A 14384-nucleotide genomic window follows, 5' to 3' on the forward strand; every position below is an offset into this window, starting at 1 on the left:
CACCCTCACAGCCGGTATCGAATACAGATAACTAATAGGAATATTAACCGCAACACAGCCATGGAGTAATAACTGGAAGATACCCCATGCCAAACCACAGCGACCATACCATCCCTTTAATTCCCAGACATTACACATCACACAAACCACAGCCACCATACTGTCCCTTTAATTCCCAGACATTATACATACCACAGCCACCATACTGTCCCTTTAATACCAAGAAATTATACGTACCACAGCCACCATACCGTCCCTTTAATTCCCAGACATTATACATCACACAAACCACATCCACCATACTGTCCCTTTAATTCCCAGACATTTTACAAACTACAGCCACCATACTGTCCCTTTAATACCAAGACATTATACATACCAAAGCCACTATACTGTCCCTTTAATACCAAGACATTATACATCACACAGACCACATCCACCATACCGTCCCTTTAATTCCCAGACATTTTACAAACCACATCCACCATACTGTCCCTTTAATACCCAGACATTATACATACCACATCCACCATACTGTCCCTTTAATACCCAGACATTCTACATACCACAGCCACCATACTGTCCCTTTAATACCCAGACATTCTACATACCACAGCCACCATACTGTCCCTTTAAAACCAAGACATTATACATACCACAGCCACCATACTGTCCCTTTAATACCCAGACATTATGCATACCACAGCCACCATACTGTCCCTTTAATACCCAGACATTATACATACCACAACCACCATACTGTCCCTTTAATACCCACACATTATACATACCACAGGCACCATACTGTCCCTTTAATACCCAGACATTATACATACCACAGCCACCATACTGTCACTTTAATACCCAGACATTATACATACCACAGCCACCATACAAATTACATTAAATGCTCTACCCGCTCTGACGGTTACGTCACATGCGCTCTTGGTTAATCTGCAAGCTTGTGTTTGTGTATTACACACTCTGTTTATTACAGTAGTTATACTCCATATTACGTATAAGCAGATTCACAGTTAGGGACATTTTATATGCTGGGGACAAAAGGCGTAAACCTTTTAAATGACACGTTACTATCACAATGTACGAGTCCTGTCTGCTCCACTACAACAAATACTGGCGCGTCTGCAAAGAAAGCGATATTAAAAAGTCGCACAGTAAAAATAGATCTCATCTCAGGACCCTATTTAGCCTTGTACTGCCGAGAACTCGAGATGGAGGGATGTCCCCAAGTGAGTCGCTCATTTAGCAGACAGTTGGCAGTGAGAGCAGGACCTGCCAAAGATGGGGTACCTTGACGTTTGTGGCAGGCTTATGCAATGTATGATCATATAGTGTAACTAAACCCCCATTATTTTTTGCCTAGATTAGGTGTTTTTAATAAAACTAGTCAAATCTGTCAGCATCAAAGTAGCTGTTTAGTTGATACGTGAGTGCGCTGGATTTCTATTTTTACTGTACTTATTGGCCCCCAGCAGCACCCCATTTAAGCATGTTTAGGTGAGTGCCGCCAGCCCCTTGTTTTCCCTTAAAAACTCGCACGTCTAGAGGTGGGTCAATTAGTCCTTGTTTGAAAGATGTAAGTTAACTAGTCTTTATTGTGACACGGTCCTCATTGGATGGGGTTGGGGTGGAACAATACGTCTTTATTTGGAAGAGAGTAGCTCAACCAATCCTTGTCTTAACAACTAGTTATGTGATGGGGGAATTTGGTACCTGGATGGGGGGGATTGTCTACTAAGTCCTCATCTGGATTCTAGGTTTACTAACATGGGGATTCAGCCAACAAATCCTTCTCCTTCCCCTCTATGTGTTTCCAGCCAGCACCCCTTTCCACCTCACCCATAGGCAGTTTTAGAGAGCCGGAGTATCTGATGTTTCTGGAACTTCGACACGGCCATGTTCATCACCCCGGCTCGGTCATATTGTCCCCTTGTTTCACCCCTTTCCAATTGACCAGGAGAGCGCTTCTTGGAGGGAAAATACAACTCATCAGGACAACCAATTGCTACCTATGAGCCAGAGGGAGTTTTCCTGACTTGTGCCTCTAGAGCTCCCATTAAAAGACCGGTATGTGACGTCCACCGTTGTGAACTATTTTCGGACAGAACTTTTCTTAGCGGCTTTTGGACACTCCCCATGGATCCGGGTACTATTTTCACAGAATGGGCACTTGTATCACACCTATTTGGGGATATAGAATATGTGGGGGTTCAGGGATGACTTTTGGGGTAATTCTGTAATATACTCTGTATCCAGGAGATAATTAGTTGAAGGGGGAGCTAACACAATTTTCTCCCAGATACAGAGGCGCCTGTGTGGGCTTACTCTGTATTAAATGGAGACCCCATGATGGGGATCTGGGTATATAATCCTGTGCTTGTTTCAATAAAAGTTGTTGTTTTACCCTTCATCATGTTTTGACTGATGTTTGGGTAAGAAAGAGCTATAATCACTATTCGCCTTGCAGGACTTGGGAGAGACTTTCAACAGAGGTACGACCTGGGGTACAGGGGTTCCGTTACAGGTACTGGTTACTGTTTCCTGGATGGGACTGGTTAATATGTCCCTGTACCCCGGCTGGGTACCCCCGCCAAGGACAGCTTCCTAGCTGGAACAGGAAAAAACCTCAGCGCTTCTGCCCCAATTGCCGTGGCTTGACTGGGATCCTCCTGGAGCCTCTCTGTGCTGGAACAGAATAGAGGACTAGCTCTATTCCCTCCCAGGGACTGAACAACACACAGTCATGGGAGCTCTAGTCCTTAACAAGGATTTTCCCAGCCAAATCCTCCACGATTTGGAACAAGGTGCTAAGCAGTGATTAGCCCCTTTCCCTCCCAGTAACTAGACAACACAGTTCTGGGAGTACAGCTGGTTTTATTTTGGCCACACATGGCTTTTATGCACAGACCCTGTCCTGGAAGTCTTATTTTTGGGCTTTCTGTCGGTATAGTTCAGGAGTTTGGAAAACGAACAGACTACCAAACATAGTCATGGAGCTTGTTCCCCTCATCAAGACGAACGATTTCACAGAACAGTGCCCTTCTAAATTGTACAGAACCGAATGCAGGCGATGATGAAAGTCCAGTTATGTTCGGGAGTTTCTGTGTCCAATTTTAGTTCCGTGAGATTCATGCCCAAACACCGCTGCCTGTGTTCATGCGAACAAGATGGCCGCCACCTCGTGGTTGTACATAGGAATTGTGGCCACCCAGACAAACAATTAGAACACTGCGGTTAGAACCGTTACAAGGTGTTAATAGGTGTTAACAAGCTCCAGGGTGGACCTTGGTTCGTGTGGTTGTTCGGTAGTCGAACGGGACAATGTTAAAATAGAAGGGGATTGCAATCTAACAAACAGAATAGCAAAAAGGTACGAACAAGATCTATTATGAGCCTTTTTGCATGGCCAGGGGCGGTCAGTGATTAAAAGGTGTGAACAAGGAGACCACACAGTGTAGCTAGAGCATTCATTCCACTACAGTGTCCTTACCTAGCTGGGATTGATTAATGGGTCCCTACCTGGATGGTGACTGGTTAACGTGTCCTTACTTGGATGGGACTGGTTAACGTGTCCTTACCTGGATGGTGACTGGTTTACTTGTCCTTACTTGGATGGGGTCTGGTTAACATGTCCTTACTTGGATGGGAAAGATTAATGTGTCCATACCTGGATGGTGACTGGTTAGCATGTCCTTACTTGGATGGGAAAGATTAATGTGTCCATACCTGGATGGTGACTGGTTAGCATGTCCTTACTTGGATGGGAAAGATTAATGTGTCCATACCTGGATGGTGACTGGTTAGCATGTCCTTACTTGGATGGTGACTGGTTAACGTGTCCTTACTTGGATGGGACTGGTTAACGTGTCCTTACCTGGATGGTGACTGGTTAGCATGTCCTTACTTGGATGGTGACTGGTTAACGTGTCCTTACTTGGATGGTGACTGGTTAACGTGTCCTTACTTGGATGGGACTGGTTAATGTGTCCTTACTTGGATGGTGACTGGTTTACTTGTCCTTACTTGGATGGGGTCTGGTTAACATGTCCTTACTTGGATGGGGTCTGGTTAACGTGTCCTTACTTAGATGGGGACTGGTTAACGTGTCCATACCTGGATGGGACTGGTTAATGTGTCCTTACCTGGATGGGACTGGTTAACGTGTCCTTACTTAGATGGGGACTGGTTAACGTGTCCTTACCTGGATGGTGACTGGTTTACTTGTCCTTACCTGGATGGGGATAGATTAACGTGTCCTTACCTGGAAGGGGATAGATTAACGTGTCCTTACCTGGATGGGACTGGTTAACGTGTCCTTACTTGGATGGGGTCTGGTTAACATGTCCTTACTTGGATGGGGTCTGGTTAACGTGTCCTTACTTGGATGGGGTCTGGTTAACGTGTCCTTACTTAGATGGGGACTGGTTAACGTGTCCATACCTGGATGGGACTGGTTAACGTGTCCTTACCTGGATGGGACTGGTTAAGGTGTCCTTACCTGGATGGGACTGGTTAACGTGTCCTTACCTGGATGGGACTGGTTAACATGTCCTTACTTGGATGGGGACTGGTTAACGTGTCCTTACCTGGATGGGACTGGTTAACGTGTCCTTACCTGGATGGGACTGGTTAACATGTCCTTACCTGGATGTGGGTGAGCCAAGGGAAACTTCTAAGCAGGTTTAGCTCAGTCAGTAAGTCCTTGCTGGATAAATACAGGTTAATTATTCCTAACCTGGAATGGGCCTAGGTAATGAGTCAAAGCCAACTGGTCCTTATGGGAAAAGGGTGGGTTTGGTCAATGAGTCCTTTGGTTTATTATTGGAAGGGGAATGTTTTTTTAGTCTGGGCAGGGTGATGTACCTGACGGGAACCTTGCATACACTAATGGAGGAATCAGCTTGTATTTACGTAATGACAGAGATTTATAGAAGCTGTTAATGCAGTGTAAGTGCAGTGATTGGGGCTACGTGGGTGAGAGAGGGTGTGATACACAGCACACACCCCGAGGCACAGACACACACATTACGAAGCTCTGAGCAGGTACTTCCCTCCCAGACGCAGCACGGCACCAAAAGCAGGACAGAAACGTCACCATAATCCTAGTGTCCCTCTCGGTTCAGAAACACGTCATGCCGTGACATTACTGTTCGGATTATCAGGATAAATAAGACAGCGGCTACAAATGTAGAATTTCATCACACAGGGATACTGAGCATTCACTAAACAGGAAAAGAGCAGGACCAGGTATACTGCTAGCATTAGCCCCACATGCAGGTATGCAACTATATTGGCTTCAAATCTGTCAGTCCGACTGTGTCAGTATGGCATAAAAACCTGCAGCAACATAGCCTTTACACCAAATAAATAAATGGCAGTGAGCCCAATACTGAGTCCAACACTGGCACTGTACCTGGCAGTGAGCCCAATACCGGCACTGTACCTGGCAGTGAGCCCCATACCGGCACTGTACCTGGCAGTGAGCCCCATACCGGCACTGTACCTGGCAGCGAATCCGATACCGGCACTGTACCTGGCAGTGAGCCCAATACTGAGTCCAACACTGGCACTGTACCTGGCAGCGAATCCGATACCGGAACTGTACCTGGCAGTGAGCCCAATACTGAGTCCAACACTGGCACTGTACCTGGCAGTGAGCCCCATACTGGCACTGTACCTGGCAGTGAGCCCAATACTGAGTCCAACACTGGCACTGTACCTGGCAGTGAGCCCCATACTGGCACTGTACCTGGCAGTGAGCCCCATACCGGCACTGTACCTGGCAGTGAGCCCAATACTGAGTCCAACACTGGCACTGTACCTGGCAGTGAGCCCCATACCGGCACTGTACCTGGCAGTGAGCCCCATACTGAGTCCAACACTGGCACTGTACCTGGCAGTGAGTCTAAAATTAGCACTGAAAACCTGAAATGACGCCAATACTGGCACTGTACCTGGTAGTGAGCCCCATACCGGCACTGTACCTGCATTATAGATTGCATCACGTGCGGTTGATTTATCCAGGGACCGATAGGTGCTTTCTTTTTTCTCCTCTCCATTTCCCCGAGCCCAGCTTGTCCGCCCTGGTTGTCCTTTCTCTGCTCTCTCAGCAGGTGCAGGAGAGACAGAGTCAGCAGAGAACATAGAACGTACATTGTAGCTTAATAACCAGAAGAAATGCCAGTCCTTCGTCGGTGCCGGGGACAGAACGTTTGGTATTGTTGGTATCTGGGAAAGTCCAGAGGAGACACATTAACAATTCCTATAGAGAGCTGTCACACATCCAACCATTAATCTAGGAGGAAGGCTTAATCCTGAGAGAATGGGCTCCTGCCCCCTCCTCTACCGGGCAATAATCCTTAGAGAGACAGATTGTCAGGAGCAGGGTGTCCACATATCAAGGTCCATACAGCGGTTATGTTCCCAATCCATCCATACAGGAGCAGTGACCCATGCAAGGTGTACCAAACGGCCTGGCCTCACCATGATACCAGTATGCCTCTGTAAGTCCCAGGATAACGCTGTGCCTGGCATTCTCTGTCAGTCCCAGGATAACGCTGTGCCTGGCATTTTCTGCCAATCCCAGGATAACGCTGTGCCTGGCATTCTGTCTGTCCCAGGATAACGCTGTGCCTGGCATTCTCTGCCAATCCCAGGATAACGCTGTGCCGGGCATTCTGTCAGTCCCAGGATAACACTATGCCAGGCATTCTGTCAGTCCCAGGATAACGCTGTGCCAGGCATTCTGTCAGTCCCAGGATAACGCTGTGCCTGGCATTCTCTGCCAATCCCAGGATAACGCTGTGCCTGGCATTTTCTGTCTGTCCCAGGATAACGCTGTGCCTGGCATTCTCTGCCAATCCCAGGATAACGCTGTGCCTTGCATTCTCTGCCAATCCCAGGATAACGCTGTGCCGGGCATTCTGTCAGTCCCAGGATAACACTATGCCAGGCATTCTGTCAGTCCCAGGATAACGCTGTGCCAGGCATTCTGTCAGTCCCAGGATAACGCTGTGCCTGGCATTCTCTGCCAATCCCAGGATAACGCTGTGCCTGGCATTTTCTGTCAGTCCCAGGATAACGCTGTGTCTGGCATTCTGTCTGTCCCAGGATAACGCTGTGCCTGGCATTCTCTGCCAATCCCAGGATAACGCTGTGCCTGGCATTTTCTGTCAGTCCCAGGATAACGCTGTGTCTGGCATTCTGTCTGTCCCAGGATAACGCTGTGCCTGGCATTCTCTGCCAATCCCAGGATAACGCTGTGCCTGGCATTCTCTGTCAATCCCAGGATAACGGTGTGCCTGGCATTCTCTGCCAATCCCAGGATAACGGTGTGCCTGGCATTCTCTGCCAATCCCAAGATAACAGTGTGCCTGGCATTCTCTGCCAATCCCAGGATAACGGTGTGCCTGGCATTCTCTGCCAATCCCAGGATAACGGTGTGCCTGGCATTCTCTGCCAATCCCAGGATAACGGTGTACCTGGCATTCTCTGCCAATCCCAGGATAACTAACAAATAAATTGGTTTGTCCTCAGACTGCCATCTGTTGTCTTCTAAGAGGATTCGGACGCCTTGCATGGCTGAACTGATTGTCTCTTGCTTTGACAAACTCGACCTGTCAGCATTAAATTCTAGATGTACAAAGCACGTTCTCTGGTCCATATCTGTCTGAAGTAATGGTTTATTAATATACATATACACACACTGATGGCAATTGTCTGTGATCGTTCCTCTATTTGGGATTCAATGTATCTACAAGTAATAGTGCATTTATCACCAACAGTCCAGCTGTCATCCTAATCATCCCATGGGCACTGGCACTGCCCTCAAGACATCCAGCCTGGCAGAGCAGGGTAGCATCATTGTCAAGACATTTATTATAAAGGAGTCACTAACCTGGTTTCAATCACACTAATCTGACTCGGATCAACGTGCAGAGCGTCCCACGGCTCAATGCTAAGCCCCTTATATTCACTCTATTTACTAATGGCCCACTCAGTGTGCACGTGCAGTCACTTTAACCCCACTTCACTGATTTCAGCAGAGCTCTCAGGACCTTCTGTTCCTGAACAATCAACTTGTCTTGTTATTTGTACTGCGCTGCAGAATATGTTGGCACTATGTAAATATTTACCATAATAATCTTCCTCTAAACACTGCCATAACCGTTATAATTGTATTCACAACAAAGCCCAGAATTGGCAGCCCAGGTAAGCTGTCAAATGGTTAGACTGCTCGCACGGCAGTGGTGGCAGGCTGTAGTAGTTATGGTGTGTGCAGTATTCCTTTTATGCTAATCATAGAATATGGAGATGTAGTATAATTAATTAGAACGCTGAGCTGCAGGTAATGACTGTGCCCACCGGAGGCGATGTTTTATTAATTAGAACGCTGATCTGCAGATACCGACTGTGCCCACCGGAGGCGATGTTTTATTAATTAGAACGCCGAGCTGCAGATACGGACTGTGCCCACCGGAGGCGATGTTTTATTAATTAGAACGCTGATCTGCAGATACCGACTGTGCCCACCGGAGGCGACGTTTTATTAATTAGAACGCCGAGCTGCAGATACGGACTGTGCCCACCGGAGGCGATGTTTTATTAATTAGAACGCTGAGCTGCAGATACCGACTGTGCCCACCGGAGGCGATGTTTTATTAATTAGAAAGCTGAGCTGCAGATACAGACTGTGCCCACCGGAGGCGATGTTTTATTAATTAGAACGCCGAGCTGCAGATACTGACTGTGCCCACCGGAGGCAATGTTTTATTAATTAGAACGCCGAGCTGCAGATACGGACTGTGCCCACCGGAGGCGATGTTTTATTAATTAGAACGCTGAGCTGCAGATAAGGACTGTGCCCACCGGAGGCGATGTTTTATTAATTAGAACGCTGAGCTGCAGATACGGACTGTGCCCACCGGAGGCGATGTTTTATTAATTAGAACGCCGAGCTGCAGATACGGACTGTGCCCACCGGAGGCGATGTTTTATTAATTAGAACGCTGAGCTGCAGATACCGACTGTGCCCACCGGAGGCGATGTTTTATTAATTAGAACGCTGAGCTGCAGTTACGGACTGTGCCCACCGGAGGCGATGTTTTATTAATTAGAACGCTGAGCTGCAGATAAGGACTGTGCCCACCGGAGGCGATGTTTTATTAATTAGAACGCTGAGCTGCAGATAAGGACTGTGCCCACCGGAGGCGATGTTTTATTAATTAGAACGCTGAGCTGCAGATACGGACTGTGCCCACCGGAGGCGATGTTTTATTAATTAGAACGCCGAGCTGCAGATACGGACTGTGCCCACCGGAGGCGATGTTTTATTAATTAGAACGCCGAGCTGCAGATAAGGACTGTGCCCACCGGAGGCGATGTTTTATTAATTAGAACGCTGAGCTGCAGATACGGACTGTGCCCACCGGAGGCGATGTTTTATTAATTAGAAGACTTGCAGGTCTGTGTGTAGAGGTGACATCAATGTGGCTAACTCCAATCAAACTTGATATGTAAGTTCGTGTCATGAATTATACTATTGTAATCCGAATACATTTCTTCCGTGTCAGTTACTGTCAGGTCAGTGACTCACACCAAAACTATGGGCCAAAATTAGATGTGGTTTAGGCAGGTCTTTCATAATGTTGGTGACACAAGAGGAAACACATAGTGAGCAGCAGATGAAGCAATGGAGGTTTACCCGCAGATTATTCTGGGATATATCAAGGTTTAAAGCACTAAAAGTGGAACAATCAGTGAGACTGGTTTCCATGGTGACTGTTTCAGCTGTAGAAGAATCAGCAGCAAGGCTAGCGCAACTATACGGCAGCACAGCTGGGGGCCCAAGGCAAAGGGGGGGTGGGGAGGCAATATCTGGGCTCCAGGCAAACGAAGAAAGAGAACACACAGCAATTTTTCAGCTAAACTCCAGTAATCAGGTTTCCATGGTGATTGTTTCAGCTGTAGAGCAATCAGCAGGAACATTCCATTGGTTTCCATGGTGATTGTTTCAGCTGTAGAGCAATCAGCAGGAACATTCCATTGGTTTCCATGGTGATTGTTTCAGCTGTAGAGAAATCAGCAGGAACATTCCATTGGTTTCCATGGTGATTGTTTCAGCTGTAGAGCAATCAGCAGGAACATTCCATTGGTTTCCATGGTGATTGTTTCAGCTGTAGAGCAATCAGCAGGAACATTCCATTGGTTTCCATGGTGATTGTTTCAGCTGTAGAGCAATCAGCAGGAACTGTCCATTGGTTTCCACGGTGATTGTTTCAGCTGTAGAGCAATCAGCAGGAACTGTCCATTGGTTTCCACGGTGATTGTTTCAGATGTAGAGCAATCAGCTGGAACATTCCATTGGTTTCCATGGTGATTGTTACAGCTGTAGAGCAATCAGCAGGAACATTCCATTGGTTTCCATGGTGATTGTTACAGCTGTAGAGCAATCAGCAGGAACATTCCATTGGTTTCCATGGTGATTGTTACAGCTGTAGAGCAATCAGCAGGAACATTCCATTGGTTTCCATGGTGATTGTGTCAGCTGTAGAGCAATCAGCAGGAACATTCCATTGGTTTCCATGGTGATTGTTACAGCTGTAGAGCAATCAGCAGGAACATTCCATTGGTTTCCATGGTGATTGTTTCAGATGTAGAGCAATCAGCAGGAACATTCCATTGGTTTCCATGGTGATTGTGTCAGCTGTAGAGCAATCAGCGGGAACATTCCATTGGTTTCCATGGTGACTGTTTCAGCTGTAGAGCAATGAGCAGGAACATTCCATTGGTTTCCATGGTGATTGTGTCAGCTGTAGAGCAATCAGCGGGAACATTCCATTGGTTTCCATGGTGATTGTGTCAGCTGTAGAGCAATCAGCGGGAACATTCCATTGGTTTCCATGGTGATTGTATCAGCTGTAGAGCAATCAGCAGGAACATTCCATTGGTTTCCATGGTGACTGTTTCAGCTGTAGAGCAATCAGCAGGAACATTCCATTGGTTTCCGTGGTGATTGTATCAGCTGTAGAGCAATCAGCAGGAACATTCCATTGGTTTCCATGGTGATTGTTTCAGATGTAGAGCAATCAGCAGGAACATTCCATTGGTTTCCATGGTGATTGTTTCAGCTGTAGAGCAATGACCAGTGTAACGGAGCTCCGTGTACTCCGACCGAGTACCCTCCGTTGATGGATGCTCCTAGCGCTCTCAGAGGACTCCAAGCACTGCAGACGACACCACAACCACCGCAGGCTCCACAACCGCCGTAGCTTAACTGGAGCCGCGCCGTCTTCCTTCCACCCTGGATCGGCTTCTGTCCTCCAGGACCGTGTGGGGAAGACCTCTCCTCCAGGAGAGCGTAACAGGAACAAGCTCTTAAAAGAGCTAAGTGATTAAGAGCTCAGGGGAATATGCAGCGCATAGCAATCCCCAGTGTGATATAGCAGTTCCCTCCAATAACGAGACACGGCTACGTATTGAGGGTCAGAAGAGGTCTGAGGTGCTGGAACACCCAGCCTGGTTTTTATTACCATTTTGAAAATACAGCACACCCACAGGGCGGGACAAAACAACCAATCATACACGTACATCATTAAAACCACTCCCAGTAATTACACACAAAATCCTCCCCTATGTCTGTGATATAATTATGCTACACAAGGGATTAACATAATTATCACAGACAGTAAAAATACAGTTTTTACACAACATTCATAACTCCCAAAATATACATCACATTCGCATAAAAATACATATTCACAATCAATCCATTCAGGGGAACAACATACTCAAAAATCATACGAATTGGACCAGGGGTTCAGAAGTTAGTACAAATGTGCATTTGACCTTCTGGAAGCATGGTTTTACAGGGCCCTCTATCCTGGAGACAATGGGGGGGAAGTAATTCAATTATCCAGGACTAGAGGCAGACTCCATTAACCACATGGTTGCAAAACAACATAAAACACTTTAAAATACATAAAGTCACATTTTACACATAACACACAGACATTTCACATATCCCCAGATAGCTGGGATCTGAGCGCACAAAACTACCGAATAGCGCGCAGATCCTATTCACACAGTTCAATTGCCATGGAGCTAAAGTCTTTCCCATAGTCTTTCATTATATGAATAGGCTCCATGGCATAGCCATCTGGGGTATCACCGCTCACACAGGGCCATAGTCATAAGGAAGGAGGCTGGCAAATAGGCTTCTCCACAATCCAGGGAAGCAGGGCAATTTCTCATTTAAAGGGCCAGTTACAAATAGCGATTTGTAACAACCAGGAACATACCATTGGTTTCCATGGTGATCGTTTCAGCTGTAGATCAATCAGCAGGAACATTCCATTGGTTTCCATGGTGATTGCACAGTTTTAAAGCTATCAATTACCAGAAATATTCCTCTGGTTTCATAACGATTGCTCTGTTTTAAACCCTTCTCCACAGCTCTGGCCTCTGCACAGAATCCGCTCAGTGTTCCTTCCTGAATTCCATTATTCTGGAGTTTCTATATTAGACAGGGCAGTGTTTCTTGCTAGCCACAGCTAGTGGCTGATTGCGTAACTCACAACTTTGCCTTCCGAAGCATTGACATCACTGCAATGCCATGAATATTAATCATGAGGGGCACTTTACTTTAATGAGACAAATCATTAGAAGCCATGAGATATATATACAGGGTAACCAAAATATAACACATCGGAGTGAGCTGAACACTTTGCCAAGGCCCTGGGGAGATAGCGCAGCTAAGCGGACAAGGGCACATGTAGGCGTGTGGGGATAGATGCGTGGGATTGGCTGGGATTATGTTCTGTGTAAGTTAGTGTGGGGGAGGTCTTACCTCAGTGCTACTTGGGATTCGGGCCAGCAAACAGCTTCCTGTCCTCCTGCTCCTGTCTGCCTGGGCCTGCAGATTTACACAGCTTGAGGTGATGGATATTGAGGCGATCCTGGCGTCCCTCAGGGCTGCTGCAGCGCTGGATGGTGGCCGGCACCTGTGGGAGCAATTTGGGCACATTACTGGCGGTATGGCTACCGGTGTGGGGCCCCCCGCGGCCTGCCTCCCCCTGGAGCACCCCCTGTGGTCTCCCCTGCTGCCACCCGCCTGCCAGGCTGTCACAAGATACAGCAGGAGCAGGAGCCCGGGCCTGAGGCACCGCCAGGACCAGACACGGGGCCTACCACTAGTGGTCGTGAATTGCGGCCTTCCGCGGCCGCCCGCGTGGCACAGCCTTCTGCCGCACAGCCTGGTTCATCCCCGGACTACTACCGCCGCGCGGCCTGTTACTGCCAGGCCGGGGATGCGGCCTAATACCGCTGCATGGCCTCCTACTGCGGCTGCCGCGCGGCCTACCCGTGGGTCTCCGTCCACACCATCCGTCCTGGCCACCAGCGCTGGATTGCGAGCCGGGGGCAGTGGATGCTGCTATCCGGGCGGCAACGGTCAGGACCCCCGCGGCTGGCAGGGAGGTGGGGCGGTAAGTAGGCCCGCACGGGGTACCTTTGAACCGCCAGGGTTCAGGGGGGGTCCCCTTGCCCGTTGGGAGCCTCCTCTGCCAGTGCTGTCCCATCTCCTGGGGGCGCCGAGTGTCCTGGTGATCCACCTGGGGGGGAATGATCTGGGTTCAGTGCCCATTTGGGATTTGATTTCGGCAGTGAGGCGGGACTTAGCCCAATGTTCCCCAATGTGCGCTTGATCTGGTCGGAAGTCATTGCCCGTAACTATTGGCGTGGCGCCAGGAGCCAGAGAGCCATGGAGCGTTGCCGATGCAATTTAAACAGGCGGGTTTCCCAGTTTGTTTTGGGGGGTTCGGGGGATCCCGGTCCGCCATAGGGTTCTTGAGCGGGAGGCGGACAATTTTTTTCGGGTGGATGGTGTGCACCTAGGAGGTCGGGCTCAACCTTTTTAATCTCGCCCTACAGGAGGCGGTGGAACAGGCCATGGGTGGTTTTGGTGGGGTTCCCCGCTGATTTTAGGGGTAAAACAGCGGGTCTGGTGGCGGGGGTATGTCCTTGCCAATTAAGTTTGAGGGGTTATGTTTAAGGATGGAGTAAGTTTCATCATGTTTGCAGGTCTCAACCTCCCCTGCTTCAAAGGTGTAACGCCTACCCCAGTGGAGAGGGGGTATCAGCCGTTGGAGACGTCCTTCTTCCTGGCAAGATGCTGTGCAGTAATGGAGTAGCCTTCTTTCTATCAGCTGGATCCAAGTAGAGAGAGAGAGAGAGAGAGCTCTTAAAAGAGCTAGTGATTAGCTGAGCAGGTTCCCTTTCAATAACGAGACAAAGCTACGTTTTGAAGGGTAAAGTAGAACTGAGGTTTAATGACCGGTACTCTCCTTTTATGCAGTGCTCCCCTG

At 48.1% G+C, this 14384-nt stretch overlaps 1 protein-coding gene across 2 annotated transcripts in view; it reads right to left on the reverse strand.

Annotated features, from left to right (window-relative positions):
• The window catches only part of KIFC3 (kinesin family member C3), a 53749-nt gene extending 47132 nt beyond the window's left edge, over positions 1–6617 (reverse strand). For both annotated transcript variants that reach the window (XM_063438559.1, XM_063438558.1), the window contains exon 1: positions 6006–6617. In XM_063438559.1, the coding sequence (XP_063294629.1) occupies positions 6006–6165 (160 nt within the window). In that variant the 5' untranslated portion in view covers positions 6166–6617. The remainder of the gene's footprint in view (positions 1–6005) is intronic.
• Between the last annotated feature and the right edge of the window lie 7767 nt (positions 6618–14384).

This window comes from Pelobates fuscus, chromosome 12 (genome assembly GCF_036172605.1).
Source record: "Pelobates fuscus isolate aPelFus1 chromosome 12, aPelFus1.pri, whole genome shotgun sequence".
NCBI lineage: Eukaryota > Metazoa > Chordata > Amphibia > Anura > Pelobatidae > Pelobates > Pelobates fuscus.